This window comes from Lagenorhynchus albirostris, chromosome 19 (assembly GCF_949774975.1).
Source record: "Lagenorhynchus albirostris chromosome 19, mLagAlb1.1, whole genome shotgun sequence".
Classification (NCBI taxonomy): Eukaryota; Metazoa; Chordata; class Mammalia; order Artiodactyla; family Delphinidae; genus Lagenorhynchus; species Lagenorhynchus albirostris.
In genome coordinates, this window is record NC_083113.1 from 49,965,783 (window position 1) to 49,985,914 (window position 20,132).

The 20,132-nt window shown below is 47.9% G+C and overlaps 1 protein-coding gene across 1 annotated transcript; it reads left to right on the forward strand.

Annotated features, from left to right (window-relative positions):
• Positions 1–10: 10 nt before the first annotated feature.
• SYCE1L (synaptonemal complex central element protein 1 like) lies at positions 11–15,043 on the forward strand. The gene is given in 13 exon segments (XM_060130748.1): positions 11–1,200; positions 6,384–6,446; positions 8,362–8,421; positions 8,613–8,687; positions 9,257–9,304; positions 9,575–9,629; positions 12,953–13,036; positions 13,284–13,347; positions 14,193–14,262; positions 14,349–14,436; positions 14,650–14,763; positions 14,765–14,799; positions 14,802–15,043. Coding segments are annotated over 13 exon segments (912 nt in total). The 5' UTR covers positions 11–1,139; the 3' UTR covers positions 14,897–15,043.
• The last annotated feature ends 5,089 nt before the right edge of the window (positions 15,044–20,132 follow it).

Here is a 20,132-nt window from a genome sequence, read left to right on the forward strand (position 1 = left end):
GAGGGGGGTTTGCTGGTGGTGGTGTCTGTGGCTGGTCCCTGTCTCCCCGGGCAATGGAGCGAGATCTGGGGGGCTGCCCACACATGAGAGATGGGTGGCAGTGTGACTGCACATAGGTGAGCTGCTTCCCCAGCCCCCTTCTGCCCCCCCACCGCTGGGGAAATCCTTAGGACTCCCTCTTCCCCTCCCTCTGCCACACCTCCTTCACTTGGATGATGTTGCAGCCTCTGTCAGGGGCCGTCTCCTCCAGTCCTGGGCACCACACCCTCCGTCCTGCATCAGGGGTTTGCCTCCCCCACGGGATCTCAGCCCTGAGGGTCCAGGGCTGGCCAGGGTCTCCTTGGGTGGCCCACGGGGGTTCTGGAATTGGAATGCAGGACCAGCCTGTGCCCAGAAACGGCCTGAAGATATTTTAAAGGAAAAAACTGCATATAAAAAGCCTAAAACCGACCCCCATAAGGACATTCCTTTGTGCTTCACGTACGTCACCTTTACCCAGTCAAAAACGGCCCCCTCAGTGCTGGCTGCTGCTAGTATTGAGAAGATGGCCTCCAGCGTCTACCTGTCTTTGTAACCCGCGGCAAAGCACCTGACTTCACACGGTGGCTGAGGTCCAGAATTTTTACATAGATCCACTTACCTTCCACGGCTCATTCTACTCACTCGTGAAATGGAGATACCTAACGTCTCATAGGCTGTTAAGTGAGGATTCGTGAACGAAAAGGGACTCAACGCATGCGTACCACCACACAGCGTATGGACATTTGTCCCAGACTTGCACAACCTGCACAACACAAGCATCCTAGAGAGGGAGATGGCGAGACCTGCCTGTAATTTCCATGCGTGCACGCAGCACTCACTCGCCAACGACCAAGACCCTAGTTTTGCCCTTCTTTTCTCTAACCTGGAGTTGCAGGCCTCGTGGTGCACGCGTGCGGGCCAACTGTTGCTCGGGGTCTCTGGGCTGTGCCCTCCCGGGAGCTGAAAGCCCATTTCTCCTCACCCTGGTCCACTGACGCACAGACACGCACTGGACGCGTGCGCTCTGCACAGCCTATCCCCACTCGCGTGATTTTTTTTTTTTTTTAAGCCAATCATCGTCCCAAGCGCAGGCGCGCCAGTCGTGCGAGCGTTGGAAAATGGCGGGGAAGTTGGACCCTCCCGAGGTGGCGCCGCCGGTAGTCCTTGAGGAGGCTGAAGGTAGTGAGGGCAAGTGGGCCTCTGGTGGCCAGGGTGGAAGGAAGGGAGGCTTCGTGCCCTTACAATAATGAAACATTGATAGCAGTACTTAAAGAAGAAAAATTGTAAGCCTTTTATAAAAACAAAAGCTCTTCAACAAAGTGCAGATAAATAACATGTATATTCTCAGCAGGTCGATTAATTGCTGTCAACTTTATTGGCTATATTGCTTACGTATTTCAAAGTAAACAATAGACTAAATACTTAAGTATGCATCTCTTCAAACAAAAGAGGGGTGGATGGTCTCGCAGAACCCATTCAGCTGCTGCCATAGCTAAGAAAATTAACAGTAATTCCCCAATATCATCATTTCACACCCAGCCCATATCACACTTTGCATGGACTCTTAAATCTTAATTGTGAATGGCACTCCCACAGACGGCTTCTTTGGAGAAAATTCTCCAGGGCATTTTGTTGGTATTGGCACCACACACCCCAGTGAGAGGAAAGACAAAATTTTCCTAGAGGGAGTTGGAAATTTAGGTCTAGCCAAAAGAAGAAAATCTCCCAAGACAATGATCCCCTGTTAGCCACTAGCATTTTTTTTAATTATAGAAATTTTCAAAATATACCAAAGCACAGGAAATAGCGTGATGAATGCCCTTGTACCCATCACTCTGTATCAAGTGTTTCGACTCTTGGCCCTCCTTTCATTTATCTCTGACCACCTTTCCTACACACTCTTTAAACCATCATATTAATGAGCACATTGGATTGCATCTTTCCAGATATATCTATGCAGATGACAGTAATTATGCACTTGTATATTGTCTATCTTAGGATGTGAGCTTCATGAGAACAGACCAATTATTGCCGTTTCCCCAGCACCTGAAACAATGCCTGCTTGGCATATAGTAGGTGCTCAGTAATTTTTTTACTGCATGAATAATGAACTAACACTGAGAGCTCTTAGATTTTGGCCTCACATTGAGTGCAAGCTTTCAACAAGAAATAAGACATGCCAATAAATCTTCCTTATAAAGCACTTAGTATAGCTGCCACTGTGCTTTAAAAAAAAAAAAGACATCATCAAATTTTTTTAAAAAAGGAAGTTATGATCAACTTCGCCAGCAATGGAGAAAGTTGGAAAGCATATCAAGTTACCATTTCTAACCCATCAAAATTGGCTTTAGAAAAATATATCTGGTATTTTCATATCTTCACTCACCATGCTTGGTAATCTTAGAATACACAGATGTGTGGACCAAGCAGGGTCATTGGAATGTTGTTGATGGAAGCAAAACACAGGAGCAATCACGAAATGACTAAATTTAGGTATATCCATGCATTATGGAATGCCTGTATAGTGGACATTTTTTCTTAAGAGGCAGGAAAAAAATTCCAATTTAATTTAATTAATTAAAATTAATTTTAAAAGGAGAAGATGGTGATTCATTAACAGAGAGTGAGCTTCGAAAGAGATCATATTCTTATGAGAGAAAAGCAAGTTGGGATTTAAAAAAAGAAAAAAAAAAAAAGGCAGTTCAACTACAGCCCTACGTGTGCTGCTTAGAAAAATGTCTGAAGGCTAAAGGCCTAACTGGTGACTCTCAACAAGGGACTTGGATTTTGGGGGCTGTGTAGAGGTGGAAGCATTTTTGTAAGTTTTTAGAAAGGAAAATGTAAGTAGTGCTAAATAATATTAAAATATAAGAGAAAAAATGCTGAATGGCATCTGAGGATCATACATTAATATTGGTCAATATTAACATCTCTGTTTTGATGGTTATACTGCAGTTACCTGGTAGAGTCCCCTTATAAATAGGAAATATATACTGAAATATTAAGAAATAATGGGTCATGATGCCTGCAATTCATGTACAGTAATGCTCACAAATGGGAAATCTGATACAAGGGCAAATAGCCCTGTGGCCTATTTCTACAACTTTTATGTATTCAATACATCTGAAATTATTTCAAAATAAAGTGTTTCAAAGGGGTTCATGCTCTATAGGCTGTTTTGTTTTGTCACATTGATTTTTTTTTTTTTTTTTTTTTTTTGGTACGCGGCCCTCTCGTTGTTGTGGCCTCTCCCGTTACGGAGCACAGGCTCCGGACACGCAGGCTCAGCGGCCATGGCTCACGGGCCCAGCTGCTCCGTGACATGTGGGATCTTCCTGGACCGGGGCATGAACCCGTGTCCCCTGCATCAGCAGGCGGACTCTTAACCACTGTGCCACCAGGGAAGCCCTGTGACATTGATTTTTTTTAACTTTTGTCAACATGTTAGCTGGACTATTTGAAAGATTTACTGATCACCTATGATCTTACTGTGTGACTAGGACTAGTAATGCAGTGGAGAGGATCATATGGTCGTTCTATTTGTAGTTTTTTAAGGAACCTCCATACTGTTCTCCATAGTGACTGTACCAATTTACATTCCCATCAACAGTGCAAGAGGGTTCCCTTTTCTCCACACCCTCTCCAGCATTTATTGTTTGTAGATTTTTGGATGACGGTCATTCTGACTCGTGTGAGGTGATACGTCATTATAGTTTTGATTTGCATTTCTCTAATAGTGATGTTGAGCATCTCTTCATGTGCTTTTTGGCCATCTGTATGTCTTCTTTGGAGAAATGTCTATTTAGATCTTCTGCCTGTTTTTGATTGTGGTTTTTTTTTTTTAATTGAGCTGCATGAGCTGTTTGTATATTTTGGAGATTAATCCCTTGTCAGTTGTTTCATTTACAAATATTTTCTCCCATTCTGAGGGCATATACCAGAGAAAACCATAATTCTAAAAGATACATGTGCCCCAATGTTCACTATTTGCAATAGCTAGGACATGGAAGCAACCTAAATGTCCATCAACAGCAGAATGGATAAAGAAGATGTGGTACATATATAAAATGAAATATTACTCAGCCATAAAAAAGGACAAAATAATGCCATTTGTAGCAACAGGGATGGACCTAGAGATTGTGATACTGAGTAACGTAAGTCAGACACAGAAAGACAAATATTGTATGATGTTGCTTATATGTGGAATCTTAAAAAGGTACAAATGGGTACAAATTTACAAAACAGAGGTAGAGTCATGGATGTAGAAAACAAACTTATGGTTACCAGGGGGTAAGGGTGGGAGGAGGGATAAACTGGGAGATTGGGGTTGACATATACACACTACTATATATAAAATAGATAACTAATAAGAACCTGCTATATAGCACAGGAAACTCTATTCTATACTCTGTAATGGCCTATATGGGAAAAGAATCTTTAAAAAAAAAAAGAGTGGATATATGTATATGTATAACTGATTCACTTTGCTGTACACCTGAAACTAACACAACGTTGTAAATCAACTATACTGCAATAAAAAAATACATGCAGTGGAGAGGAAAAACACAGACGGAGCTTTCACAGAAATGGTTCAACAAGCCAGCTGTGAAAGACATATGGAGACAATCAGGGGAAACCACATATGTTGTGGGCATTTTATGATATAAATGATCCGATGATTAGTGACGATTGCTAATCTTGTCGGTGTGACTATAGGATTGGAGTCATCTAAGACAATGTCTTCTAGTAGTTGAGACTTTTTTTTTTTAGTTGAGACTCAATGAAGTATCTAGGGATGAAATGTCATGAAGTCTGGGGCTTGCTTGAAAATACTTTAGCACAAGAAAAACATAGCTGAAGCAAATATGTTTTTTTCGGCTGAAGCAAATATTAATGCTTGTCAGATCTGGACACTGAGTAAACTGGAGTTCATCATGGTATCCTCTCTACTTCCATGTGCCTTTGGAAATTTTCATAATGTTAAAAACAAAACAAGTAATCACAAATATCTCCATTATTAAAGTAGATTTAATTTTTTTATTTCATTCCAAATATTAAGAATATTTAAAGAACATAAAAGTCTCCAGAGGAGACATAGCAACCAATGATACCAGAGAAAAGCAATGAGATTTATGCAAAATTAAATTAATACATACCAATTTGTAAAAGATCTCAGACAAGACAAAAAGATGTAAAGAAAATGAACATACCACCAAACATTTCAACAAAATTTAATAAGCTTAGGTCAAGAAGCCCTGATTGTTTTTTCCCCCGAGGCTCGTGGGATCTTAGTTTCCTGATCAGGGATCAAACCCAGGTCCCGGCAGTGAGAGTGCTGAGTCCTAACCACTGGACCTCCAGGGAATTCCCAAGAACCCCTGATTTACAACATGAGTTTTAATGGCTGCAAAGAATTTTATCCTCTGAATGTACTGTAGTCAACTAAGGTACCTTTAAGTTGCTTCCGTCTTTTAAGATTATGAACAATCTTGCCCACCATCCTTAATTATTTCCTTAAAATATTTAGAGGTGGAATTTCTGATCCAGAGGAGTTGGGTAAGTTTTTAATATTTACTACCAGAAAGTTTGAAATGAAATGCTGTTTTTGCCTATCCCATTGGCAAAGGTTGACGTTTCCTTTTTTTTTTTTTTTTTCTTTTTTTCAGTTGGGATTGAGGGGAGGAGAATCCTTCACAGGTGGTGTTCTGTTCTTCCATCAGGAGGCTTATAATATCCAGTGGTCTTTCGTGGATGTTAGCAGCCATTAGTAAACCCTTTCCTAGACCCATCAGTTCTTTAAGAATTTGCAAATTGTGGCCTATAATGATTTTAAAGGAATTCATATGAAATTGTTCTGTCCTACTGCGTCGCTTACAACTTCATACTGATTTTGAACAGCAGTAGCAGCAAAAGGGCATCCCCTTCTCTCACACCTGAATTTCATTAAAGGGATGTCTGTGGTGTTCTTTGACCTCTCAGGAAGAAACGGCCATTAGGGGTCCTGATTCATCTAGCACACGCCATCAACCCTAGAGACACAAGACGGGGTTCTGGGAGCTCCTTGATGGTCCAGTGGTTAGGGCTCCATGCTTTCACTGCCAAGGGCCTGGGTTCAATCCCTGGTCAAGGAACTAAAATTCCACAAACTGTGTGGTGCAGCCAAAAAAAAAAACAAGGACAGGGGTCCTGCAGGGACCCTGCTCTGGCTGGAGAGCTGCCCCTCAGCCTATCTTTGGTTCAGCCCAGGGGTGTCCTCAGAACCCAGTGAGGCTTTCTTCCTCCCTGCCCAGATTAGCTTGGACCTTTCCTCAGTCCCCTCTCACTGTCACTGGATGCTGCAATTCTGATTTTCATCTCCACAGGTCAGACCAAGTCTTCAAAGAAGACTGAAGAGTTGCTGGAAATGGTGAAGAAGCTGCAGAAAGGTCATGTGTCTCCTCGTGTCTGAGGCTTAGCCGGAGGTTTTGAGTCAGGAAGATGTGGTTCAAACCCACCCTCTCAACTCACAACCTTGGGAACTTATCCCGTTGCACTTTCTCCCTCTTATACAATTTAATTCTTTAAACCAAAAACACAACTTCAAAATTCAAGAAGTAGGGCTTCCCTGGTGGTGCAGTGGTTGAGAGTCCGCCTGCCGATGCAGGGGACACGGGTTCATGCCCCGGTCCAGGAAGATCCCACATGCCGCGGAGCGGCTGGGCCCGTGAGCCATGGCCGCTGAGCCTGCGCGTCCGGAGCCTGTGCGCCGCAACGGGAGAGGCCACAACAGTGAGAGGCCTGTGTACCGAAAAACAAAAAATTCAAGAAGTATAAAGGGATGGAAAACCCTACCCTCCAACACTCATATGCATGCACGCACATACACACACGCACACACACACACACACACACTCACACACACCCCAGCCATCCATTTCCCTGACCCGTAGGCCAGCAGCAGCTATTTTTAAATTCTTAGGTATTTTTCTAGACATTAAAAAAAATACATTCTTGGGTGTGTATTCTTTGCCCTCCTTTTTTATATACAAATGGCAATGCAAACAGCTTTGCACCTTGCTTTGCTTGTTGATGGGAGACTGGGAGCCAGCCAGCATCCAGTACCCACAACAGCGCTGGGGCAGAGTTCTGGCCGTGTTTGAGGTTGGATCCCCCCCAGTCCATCAGCAGCTTAAAATACTACAATCCATTGGTCTGTTCCAAATGAAGGGGAACCTCCCCTTCCCCAACTCCGTGGCCGCATGCAAAAGTACATTGGAGCTGCTGCCTAGACTAAACTTAGGTAGAGGAATTGCGTGATTGAAAATGCAGTGACTCTGCCCGTCTCCAGTAAAACAAAGACCCCAGGGATTTGTATCATAATCAGCACCTCGGAGAGCACTCAGTCTCCTGGAAGCCACAGGAGATGAAGGTGGTGGCCTCTGGAAATCCAGAACTTAAACTTAACTCCAGAGTGTCTCACAGGCTGGTAGTGAGACCCAGCGAGGGTTGGGCAGATTTTTATCTCAACCCTGTGCTTCCAACCTTGAAGCCAGAGAGACACGAGGAGGGCTTCCCCATACGGAGCACTGAAATTCGGAATGTGAGACGTTAGCGATGACGCCCTAAAGAGATAGTTGATCTCCCTGTCATTGGAGAACTTGATAGCTGTCATAATGAAAAGTGGCATTTTCCCCATATCTCATTCGAGGTCAGCACCAGAGTCCAGGTGGACAGAAGCGACAACCCACCCCGCCAGCCTTTTCATGGGGGGGCAGGGGGGTCTCCCTTGTCTCCCACCGCATTCAGATCTCCATGTAGAAGCCTCTACCACATCCCGGGAGGCCCTGGGCGATCTGCCACTCCCACTTCCCCACTTGGCCTCCAGCTACTCTCCACCAGCTCACTAGAGCCACACGAGCCACAGCAGACCGCTTGGCCGTATATTTGGGGCATGTGCCTCACTCAGCCCCACTGCGGGGGCTTTGCACTCATCGTCCTCCTGTCTGGCATGTCCCCCACTCCACACTCCCCACCCCACGGAACTGCAGGGCTGTCTTCCTTCACATCATTTGGGGCCTCTCCACATCTCAAGAGGCACCATCTACCCTTTCATTCTTCAGCCCCTTGCTTCACTTTATTTCCCTTCCTGGCGTTTCCTGCCACCAGCGTTGACATCATGAGTCTTTGTTTAGTGTCCATCTCTCCCACCCAGAATGCAAGCCCTGCAAGGGGTTCACAGCGCACACTCAATAAATGCTGACCCATAGCAGCGGAGACACAGTGGCAACACCCGCCCCCTCCTTCTGCCTTAGACAGCCAGGCATCTGCCTTCTCTGGCTCAATCTTTCTTTCCTTCTGCAGAGGGAAGCCTGGAGCCACAGGTCGAAGACCTGATTAACCGGATTAATGAGCTTCAGCAAGGTAAGCTCCGGGATGTAAGACGGCCAGCTGCCCAAGAGGGACCTGGGCTTTGAAAGTCTCCACTTCTTCATCTATGAGATCCAGGCCCCTCCGGGTTGTCTGAAGATGAGTGTGCAGTGTCAGGGTCTGTGAGAGAATAGCAAGGCTAGTGGCTGCACTCACACCGTGTCTTCGTCCCTTTTTTGACCCAGCAAAGAAGAAATCCAGTGAGGAACTGGGAGAAGCCCAAGCTCTCTGGGAGGCCCTGCGTAGGGACCTGGACTCCTGTAAGTGGGACCAGAAGAGGGACCCAGAGATCTCATGACCAGTGCTGACGTTTCAGGGTCTTCGCAAGGGCTGTTCCGTCCACCTGAGAGGTTCTCGTCCTACATAATCCACATTGCCTCGTGCTATCTCGAGTCACCTTTCAGCTGTCAGCTGAAACTTCACCCCAACAGGTCTACCTTGATGGCCCCCTCTAAAAATAGACCACCACCTTCTCTCACTCCCCTGCTTGATTTATTTCTTCACAGCCTTTATTTCTACTTGACGTGGTGTACTTCTGTATTTCTGATCATCTCTACCCTCAGTATAAACCATAGACATCCTACACAAGGGAGCCCTGCAGCCCTTCACTCCTTCAGCACTTACAGGAAATGTGTGCCCCGAGCGGGAAAAGCTGGACCAGGATGGTCCCCAGCGGGAGATGGGTGCACGGTTGGTGAGGAGATACCACTCCTCCCCTGAGGCTGTATCATAGCTTCTTTGTGACCTTGGGCCTTCCTTTTGCATGAAGTTGCAGTCAGGGCACAGGATGAGGCCCCCTGGAGACTCAAAGTGTCATTGTGTTTTCCAGTGAATGGAGAGAAAGTGCACCTGGAGGAGGTTTTGAGCAAAAAGCAAGGTATTTACCAGCTGCTTCGTCCTCATTATTCTACCGCATCACCCCACAAATGCCTGAAGTTCTCAGACAGCCAGAGGAATCCCCCTGACACCTGAGTCAGGGTGGCCCCCTCTCTGCTCAGATCTCTCCCTTGGCTGCCATCTGACTCGGAGTAAGCACTGAAGTCCCTCAGTGCCCTCCAATGCCCAGCATGATGCGAGGCCCCTTGCTTCTCCCCAGCCCTGAGTTCTCAAGAGCTCTCACAAAGCCCCTCGGTTCCTCCTCCCACAGAGGCACTGAGGACCCTCCAGCTGCACTGCCAAAGGAAGGAAAGTGAGGCTCAGAGGTAAGAGGTCCTGCCCAGCTCTTCCCCGCCTTTTTCCCCAGCCCGAGGGAGGAGTGGGCAAGAGCTAGGGAAAATAAATCTTGGACACATACTCCTCACTTTCCCTTTCTATAAAATCGAGTGGCTAGACAAGAGACACCCCTGCTCATTGTTAATATTAAGTGGTGGTGTTTAAATGAACTCATTTAATCATTCATTGCTAGTTTCTTTATCAAATAAATTTCATCCATTAGTATTATTCTAAGTCTTCCCCTATTGGTTAGCCAGCTCTTCTGCCATCCATTCATTTGTTTATCTGTCTACTCATTTATGACCCCAGCCATCCATCTACCCACCCATCCACCCACTGTCCCACTCATCCATACATACATCTATCCAACTATCCAACTCTTCATCCAGACAGACAGCCATTATCTCTCCAGCCTTCCATCTAATCATCTTTCACCCATCCAATCATTCATTCATCTTCTCTCCACCTTTCCAATCATCCATTTAACCGTTCATGTCTTTCCCCAACCATCCATCCAGACAGCTATCCATCCTTCTGGCAATCTTTCCTTTATTTCTCCATCCATCCATCACCCCTCCACTCATCATTTCTCTAACCAGACATCCTCTCTCCAGCCTACCATTCACCCATCCAGTTCACTGTCCATCCAGCCATCTATCCCTCTATCTCTCCATCCTTTGAACCTTTACAGTTCACTGTCCATCCAGCCATCATCCAGTTCACTGTCCATCCAGCCATCATCCAGTTCACTGTCCATCCAGCCATCATCCAGTTCACTGTCCATCCAGCCATCATCCAGTTCACTGTCCATCCAGCCATCATCCAGTTCACTGTCCATCCAGCCATCTATCCCTCTATCTCTCCATCCTTTGAACCTTTACAGTTCACTGTCCATCCAGCCATCATCCAGTTCACTGTCCATCCAGCCATCATCCAGTTCACTGTCCATCCAGCCATCATCCAGTTCACTGTCCATCCAGCCATCATCCAGTTCACTGTCCATCCAGCCATCATCCAGTTCACTGTCCATCCAGCCATCATCCAGTTCACTGTCCATCCAGCCATCATCCAGTTCACTGTCCATCCAGCCATCTATCCCTCTATCTCTCCATCCTTTGAACCTTTACAGTTCACTGTCCATCCAGCCATCATCCAGTTCACTGTCCATCCAGCCATCATCCAGTTCACTGTCCATCCAGCCATCATCCAGTTGACTGTCCATCCAGCCATCATCCAGTTGACTGTCCATCCAGCCATCATCCAGTTCACTGTCCATCCAGCCATCATCCAGTTGACTGTCCATCCAGCCATCATCCAGTTCACTGTCCATCCAGCCATCATCCAGTTGACTGTCCATCCAGCCATCATCCAGTTCACTGTCCATCCAGCCATCATCCAGTTGACTGTCCATCCAGCCATCATCCAGTTCACTGTCCATCCAGCCATCTATCCCTCTATCTCTCCATCCTTTGAACCTTTACAGTTCACTGTCCATCCAGCCATCATCCAGTTCACTGTCCATCCAGCCATCATCCAGTTCACTGTCCATCCAGCCATCATCCAGTTCACTGTCCATCCAGCCATCTATCCCTCTATCTCTCCATCCTTTGAACCTTTACAGTTCACTGTCCATCCAGCCATCATCCAGTTCACTGTCCATCCAGCCATCATCCAGTTCACTGTCCATCCAGCCATCATCCAGTTCACTGTCCATCCAGCCATCATCCAGTTCACTGTCCATCCAGCCATCATCCAGTTCACTGTCCATCCAGCCATCTATCCCTCTATCTCTCCATCCTTTGAACCTTTACAGTTCACTGTCCATCCAGCCATCATCCAGTTCACTGTCCATCCAGCCATCATCCAGTTCACTGTCCATCCAGCCATCATCCAGTTCACTGTCCATCCAGCCATCATCCAGTTCACTGTCCATCCAGCCATCATCCAGTTCACTGTCCATCCAGCCATCATCCAGTTCACTGTCCATCCAGCCATCTATCCCTCTATCTCTCCATCCTTTGAACCTTTACAGTTCACTGTCCATCCAGCCATCATCCAGTTCACTGTCCATCCAGCCATCATCCAGTTCACTGTCCATCCAGCCATCATCCAGTTGACTGTCCATCCAGCCATCATCCAGTTGACTGTCCATCCAGCCATCATCCAGTTCACTGTCCATCCAGCCATCATCCAGTTGACTGTCCATCCAGCCATCATCCAGTTCACTGTCCATCCAGCCATCATCCAGTTGACTGTCCATCCAGCCATCATCCAGTTCACTGTCCATCCAGCCATCATCCAGTTGACTGTCCATCCAGCCATCATCCAGTTCACTGTCCATCCAGCCATCTATCCCTCTATCTCTCCATCCTTTGAACCTTTACAGTTCACTGTCCATCCAGCCATCATCCAGTTCACTGTCCATCCAGCCATCATCCAGTTCACTGTCCATCCAGCCATCTATCCCTCTATCTCTCCATCCTTTGAACCTTTACAGTTCACTGTCCATCCAGCCATCATCCAGTTCACTGTCCATCCAGCCATCATCCAGTTCACTGTCCATCCAGCCATCTATCCCTCTATCTCTCCATCCTTTGAACCTTTACAGTTCACTGTCCATCCAGCCATCATCCAGTTCACTGTCCATCCATCCATCTATCCCTCTATCTCTCCATCCTTTGAACCTTTACAGTTCACTGTCCATCCAGCCATCATCCAGTTCACTGTCCATCCAGCCATCATCCAGTTCACTGTCCATCCAGCCATCATCCAGTTCACTGTCCATCCAGCCATCTATCCCTCTATCCCTCCATCCTTTGAACCTTTACATTCTTGTGACCAGAAGTCTCAAATGCTGGCACATCATGATTTTAATAATGTGGTAAAACTTGATGATAGTTAGTTAAAGTGTATATATGCTTAACCCCACCACACCTACCACTGTCTGATGAGCAGTTTATGTTCATTTATCAACTAATCCTCGCAATGACAGTCCCACCATTTTACATATGAGGAAACTGAGACCCAGAGAGGTTAAATAACTTGTCCACATCACAGTGGAATAGCAGATCCAGGCCTCAATCTAGGACTTCATAATTTATGAAACTAAACTACTGTACCCTTCACAAAGGTTTCTTGGGAAGGCATGGTTTGATGGGGGACAGAATGGACAGGGTGATAGTGTCAAGAGAGGCCTATGAAGGTTCACATTTGCTCAGAGGAAAGGAGAATGAGGACTCCCAGCCCCTCTCCCGCTGGAAGGAGTGGGGGCTCATTCAGAGAATATGACTGAGGGTTCTCTTGCCTTTCCCAGGAAGTACATGTTGGCGGAGCACATGGAACAAATTTCTATCCATAACTCTCAGATCACGGAGAGTCAAGGACAGAGGAAGCCGGGGTAACCCTGGGTCTAAGGCCTGGGGTGGCACGGTGTGGGGAATGGGAGTGGGGCTTGCATGAGGGAGAGTTTGTTGGAAGTGGTGCTGTTGGAAGCAAGGCTTGGAGGAAAAAGCCCATAAAGGGGCTCCTAGCAAGGGACCACCAGGCAAAGATCTGAAGGCCTATGAATGAGAAACCCCCGGACTGGGCCAGGCTGGGTGTCAGTCCTAGCATGTGTTTTCTCATTCCTGGATGTCGGCCCCTAGGTTGCACGTGGAAGAACGTCTGGAAGATTTGACAGGCCAGCACAAGGACCCCTGGGAATTCCACGTGAGCCATTATCATTGCCTCAACCAAAGCCACTCCTCCCCTGGCTTCAGTGTCTCTGCTGATCAGCCCAGGGTCCACCTACTGCTCAGGCCCAATGCCGGGGGGTAGTCCTTGACTCCTTTCTTCCTCTCACCGCCTCTACTCAGTCCTTCAGCTTCTACCTTAAACCCAACCACGTCTCATCATCCCCCACTGCCACACCCAGCGTCCATGCCCAGAGTGTTGCAGTAGCCATTGCTGATCGTGCTTCCCTCCTGCGTGCCTACAGTGCTTATCCTGCAGTGGCAAATGGGAACTCCGAACCAGACAGACATGTTCAGGGCATTCCTTCGTTCAACCCATGTCTCTGGATGTGTCCAACAGCATTCCAAAGGGGCCAACTCTTTGCTGTTCCCAAGTTGGTTAGGAGCAAGGAGATGCATACCCAGACTCTAAACAAGAAAATAAGTAGATAGATCATGTAACGCCAGTGGGGAAGTCCTGTCTGATCAGGTGTCATCTGAACACAGACACGAAGGAAGTGAGGAAGCCATGCGGGTATCTGAGTGCCAATGTCCCGGGGAGGCTGAACTGTGCCTGGGGTATTTGAGGAAGAGCAAACAGTGAGGCTGGGGGATGAGACAGTGGGAAGAGATGAGGTTTAAGGTACACGGGGACATGGGGGGTGATTGAGGGGGAGAGCATCTATGCCAGCGCCCGGTCACAGCAGAAGCTGCACACTGAATTAACGGAGAGCTGAATGAATGAATGAACGCCCTAATTCAAGTAAGGACTTTCCGAGAGGCGCGAAGGAGGAGGGGCCAGGAGGACAGCTGGACGGACAGGGCTCCTCTCGCTCTTCACAGATGCTGAAGCAGCGACTGGCCTGGGAGATCCGTGCCCTGCAGAGCAGCAAGGAGCAGCTGCTCACCGAAGGTGGGACTCCTGCGCGGGGTGGGGTCGGAGCCGGGGCGGCAGGCGGGAGCTCCCGGCCCCGCCCATGACGCCCTGCCCACCCGCAGAGAGGCAGGCGCGGGCAAAGCTGGAGACGGTGGAGCGGCGGCTGCGCTCGCCGCCCGAGGTCCAGAGCGCCCCGGCAGAGAAAGACGGGTAAGAGGGGAAAGGAGGGGGGGGGGCCCAAGGTCCGCCCCGCCAACACCTCCCCTTCTGCCCCTCCCAGAAGGGCGGGGCCTCCGCGGGCGGGGCTCTCCTCCCGCCGGGGCTTCTCTGCAGTCTTCAGGGCTCAGAGTGTCAGTCGCTTCCTCCCTGTGCCCCCTCCACACTCCCTCTCTCTTCCTCCTCTCCTCTGACCCTTCTCCGCAGGCTGAAGGCGGGGCTGGAGAAACTCGGGGGGCAGGTCCCCGCCCAGACTCAGACCACCCCAGAGGACCGGGCCGGAGAGGTAGAGAGCCCGGGATGGAGGCAAGACGGGCCGAGACAGCGGGCGGGATCTGGGATCCGGAGCCCCTCTGAGAGGGGGTGTGCGGGTGCAGGGCGTCCTCGGGGCGGTGGGGACAGGGAAAGGGCGGCGCGGGTCAGCGTGGGCGGGCGCCAGGGCCCCAAAGCCTGACTCCCAGCCCCCGCAGGACGGCCCCCAGCTCCCAAGCGAGGGCGACCTGGCGCCGCCGGCGGAGCTGGCCCTGACGCCCCCCTAGGCCAGTAGGACCCACACGGCCCCACCTTCCTTCAAGTGCCGCCCGGAAATAAAGGCGACGTTTGCGGACCATCCTCCAACTCCCCGGCTGAGTCTGTGCCACAGGAGTCATTGGGGGTGGGGGTCGTGCCCTTCCTCTCTCCGGGAGAAGGGGGAGTGGTTCAGGAAGTCTGGGCGGGGCCTCGCCGGACTCTGCCCACCAGTCCCTTGGCCGGCTCAGGACGCGGGAGCTCTGTATACGCCCCCGACAGCTCAATGACTGGGTGGGTGTCAAGACCACTCCATCTCCACGGCCTCATCTCGGGTTCCTGAACCGTCTGTTTTACCAGTAAGGGCTAGAAGGGACGTGTTAAAAACCCGCTGCAGGTCCTGTCAGTCTCCTGTGGTTCAGAGTAAAATCCCAGCCTCCCAGAGTCCCTGCATTACCCACAGGCTCCCTCGGACCTGCCCGCCTACCTGGCCTCACCTCTCACACCCTCACACGTTTGCTTCAAGCCACACAGCTGATTTTCCACCCTTCTCCAAGCACCTTGTCATCTCAGGGCTTTTGCCCTGCTGTGTCGTCATCTGGGGTGCCCTTACCCCAGTCTCCTCGGAGTGCAGGACTGTTAAGGATGTCAGCAGCTCAGGAGGCTGGCCTGGGGGACCCAGTTCCAAAGGGCACCTTGCCACCTGCTAAGCACGTGTGGGTTAAACAAGCATTTGCTGAATGTCTGCTTGTGTACCAGGCACTATGGTAGGCCCCGGATTTTAAGTAGCAGTGTCAGGAAGGATGTCACTGAGGTGGTGGTGCCTGAGCAGGGAGGTGAGGGGGCAGGGGAGGGAGTGAGCCCCGTAGGTGTCTGGGCGAAGGGGCGCTGGGCAGAGGGGATGGCGCCCACAAGGGCTGTGGAGGGGACTGAGTTTGTCCAGTGCGAGGAGCGTCTGGAGGAGGCCAGTGTGGTGGAGCCGAGCGAGGTGACCAGGCACGGGGTAGAGTGCTGGCCCTGGAAGGGGGACGCCTTCGACACTCGGACATGCATTGTCCGAGGAGACACACGTGCTGACAGAGCAAGACACTTTATTGGGGAAGGGCGCCCGGGTGCAGAGCAGCAGAGTAAGGGAACCGAGGAGGACCGCTCTGCCATGTGGCTCGCAGTCTCAGGTTTTATGGTGATGGGGTTAGTTTCCGGGTTGTCTCTGGCCAATCATTCTGACTCAGGGTCCTTCCTGGTCTCCTTTTGACCTTTCCCGAATTCTTCTGGGTGCTGGTAGCTTGTTAGTTCTGCGTTCCTTACCAGGACCTCCTGTTGTAAGAGAACTCCTGCAGGTGGTACTCTTGGGCCTGGCCAGGGCAGGTGGTTTCAGTCAGTGATTCCCTTAACAATATGAGAGACTTCCTGGGGACCCATGGCCCTTGTCTGTCTAGTCTGTTCTTCTCAGAACAGGACCTGGCATATAGTAAACACTCAGTAAAATGTTAGCTATCACTAATTACTATGATGATTTATTATTATTCCCAATCCATCTGTGAAGGAAACTCAGATGCATGAATCACTTTGAACGGGGGCCTATAATCCATTAAGTATTTAATAAATCATTCATATCATTTATTCTTATTATTACTTTTATTATTATTCCCAGGCTACAGATGAGGAACACCAGGGTGTGTATTTCTCTTAGAACAGAGAGTTTCATGCAAAATATATTCAATAAATGCTACCTATCATTTATTATTCTCATTACTAGTCTTGTTATTCCCAGTCTAGAGATGAGGAAAATTGAGGCAGTGAAAGTATACAGTAAGCCCACGATAAATGTGGGGTCTCACCGTTGTTGCTATTATTATCCCAGGTCCACAGACAAGGCCCAGAAGGCTTTAATCCCTGTACCATGGCTCACACCAGGTCCACCTGACCCCCCAGGCCTGGGTCCTGATTCCCTGCCCCACTGACACTGCCTGCATGCCTTAGACCACCGTCCAGGGATCTTTAGGGAACTTAAATGTTCTCTATGTCACACAAATGGGGACAGCCTGGATACTCCATTGACATCACTTTCCTCCTAAGATTCAAATCCTGGCTTCCCTGCTCACTGAGTGACCCCAGACAAATTGTTTAATGTCTCCAAAACTCAGTTACCAAATTTGCAAAATGGTACCACCAACTGCACAGAACTTACTATAAACCTGGCCAACTCCTCGCTCCTCCAAAACCTCCTCTGAGGGAACCTGAATCTCCTCCTCATGTGAATACAGTGTGATACACAAGGAGATGGCTGGTGCACGGGACTGCCCCTCCCAGACTGAACTCTCTGAAAGTGAAGACTGACCCGACCCAGCTTGTGGAATACTCACGTCTCAAAAGGCACTGGGAAAGAATGCAAGTTCCGCCACCACGGGCTCTTGTTTCCTAAATTCAGAGGTTTTGCACATATCTGCATGTTTGGGGCTTGGTAAAAACAATAGGTTTGCTTTGAACTGTTTCTAGAGCCACATGTCTGGTCTTGTAAAGACCAGATTTGTAAGACAAGGACATTTTTTAATTCCTCAAAAGATTGGGGCCCACCTGAATAATATGGAGGTTGACCCACTCACCCAGCTACATTATCCTCAATTTGCTTCTTTATATCAGGGAGAAGATTTTCCACTAAGATGGAAATCGAAAGATTCCTATGTTCTAGATTTAGAGCTGTGTGTCTTTGGAATGTTTTAGTAAATCCTTCCACAAAGGCTTCAGAATGTTTCTCCCCCCTGTGGGTACATAGTTTTATTTTAGGTTAAAGGAGAAAGCCTAAAAAAAAAAGTTCTTATCAGGTTCTGAATATCAGTTTCCAACTTGGCCAACTTCAGACCATAGAGCTATTTTTAAAAAGAATCCTTTCAAAAAAAAAAAAAAAAAGAATCCTTTCAAATATCTTGTCAGGCTTCAGCCGAGAAAAACAGTAAATATTCCTGGCAGTATTGAACAACCGCTTGGATGTGTAGGGATGGAAAATTTTCCGCCTTCTTCCCTTCTAAGTTCTTTGGTCTAATAATTAAATTGATACGAGAGATTAACAGGAGAAACAAACATTTACGGAGCGCTGTAAAGATAGGAAGGCTCAAAAGACAGCCAAGTAACGACATCCTATATAATACCTGAGCTAAGGAAAGTGCTAGGGGGTCTGATGATACCAAGAGGAGGAAGGTCATTCACAGGAAGGCAGAGCAGATGTTCAAAAAACAAAGATTGCCTGGTTAGGCACATAAGTTTCTTACGTGAAACTGAAACCACACACCTCAGATGTGACTCAAACCAGACCAAAACTCAGGTTGGGTCTTGAACCCATGGACTGGGACTCGAACCCACTGTCTTTTTTTTTTTTTTTTTTTTTGCGGTACACGGGCCTCTCACTGTTGTGGCCTCTCCCGCTGCGGAGCACACGCTCCGGACGCGCAGGCTTAGCGGCCATGGCTCACGGGCCCGGCCGCTCCGCGGCACGCGGGATCCTCCTGGACTGGGGCACGAACCCGTGCCCCCTGCATCGGCAGGCTGACTCCCAACCATCTGCACCACCAGGGAAGTACCCCACTGTCTTTTAACTGAAATCGCACACCTGGTCTCAGGATTTAATGAAGCTCAAGTTCTTTATGTCTCATCGCAAAAAGAATTCAGTGAGAGGCAAAGTGATGGGTAAGAAGTGGATTTGTTTAGAGATACACATTCCATGGACAGCAAGCAGTCCGTCTCAAAAGGCGAGAGTGGCCCTGAAATATGGGGTGGTTAGTTTTTGTGGTCTGGATAATTTCATGGCCAACAAGTGGGAGGTTTATTCCAATGATTTGGGGGAAAGAGTGAGGATTTCCAGGAATTGGGTCACCAACCACTTTTTGCCCTTTTATGGTCAGCCTCGGAATGGTCATGGTGCCTGTGGGTGTGTCATTTAGCATATGCTAATGTATTACAATGAGCTTATAATGAGGCTCAAGGTCCACTGGACATCAAATCTTCCACCATCTTGGACCTAGTTGGTTCTAAACAGTTTATGTCATATCCTCAACAGCTATGTCCTTCTTTTAAAGGTTGTGCCCTGCTGCCTTCCCTCCTGTTTCAAAATGATATCTCTGATAATAGTTTTCTTCCTGGTATAGGCCTTCTTTCCCATGTAAATTAGGCAGTTGAAGGGAAGGTAAAGGGCTTTTCCTGAATCTGCTGGGTTCAGGAACTCAAAAATAATCAAGAGCTCAAAAAATAATCCTCATGGGTAAGTGGCATATTTTGGGTGGCAAAGCCTGCTCCCCTTCAGATGCAAGAGATACTCCCAAGGGGGGTGCAAAAGATACTACCCTCCCAAGACCCAAACCATTCCCAAAAGACAGCTGAGAGAGAAAGATGTAGACAGTTGCCTTGAAAGCTGACAACAATCAGTAGAACTCTAGTTGCCAATGGAGTGCAACCTGCATTTCTTTCTGGCCACATTTTGGGACACCCAACCTGATGGTTCCAAAGCTAAGTTCTCAGGACACAAAATGAGACAGACAAAAAAGCAAAAGCTGTTCTGGGAGAGAAAGATTCAACAACCAATGGGTATTAACAAAATGAAGGATAAAAATCATATGATCGTATCAATAGATGCAGAAAAAGCATTTGACAAAATTCAACATCCATTTATTATTTTTAAAAAAAACTCTCAACAGAGTGGGTATAGATGGAATGTACCTCAATATAATAAAGGCCATATATGACAAGCCAACAGCTAAAATTATATTCAATGGTGAAAAAAAGCTAAAAGCTTTTCCCTTAAGATCAGGAACAAGACAAGGATGCCTACTCTAGAGACTTTTATTCAACACAGTATTGGAAATCTTAGCTAGAGCAATTAGTCAGAAAAAAGAAATAAAAAGCATTGAAATTGGAAAGGAAGAGGTAAAACTGTCACTGTGAACAACATTATTTTGTATATGGAAAACCCTAAAAACTCCACCAGAAAACTGTTAGAACTAATAAACATATTTAGTAAAGTTGAGGTGTTAAAAAAATCAATATACAAAAACCTGTTGTGGGGACTTCCCTGGTGGTGCAGTGGTTAAGAATCTGCCTGCCAATGCAGGGGACACAAGTGTGAGCCCTGGTCCGGGAAGATCCCGGACTGTGGAGCAACCAAGCCCATGCGCCACAACTACTGAGCCTAT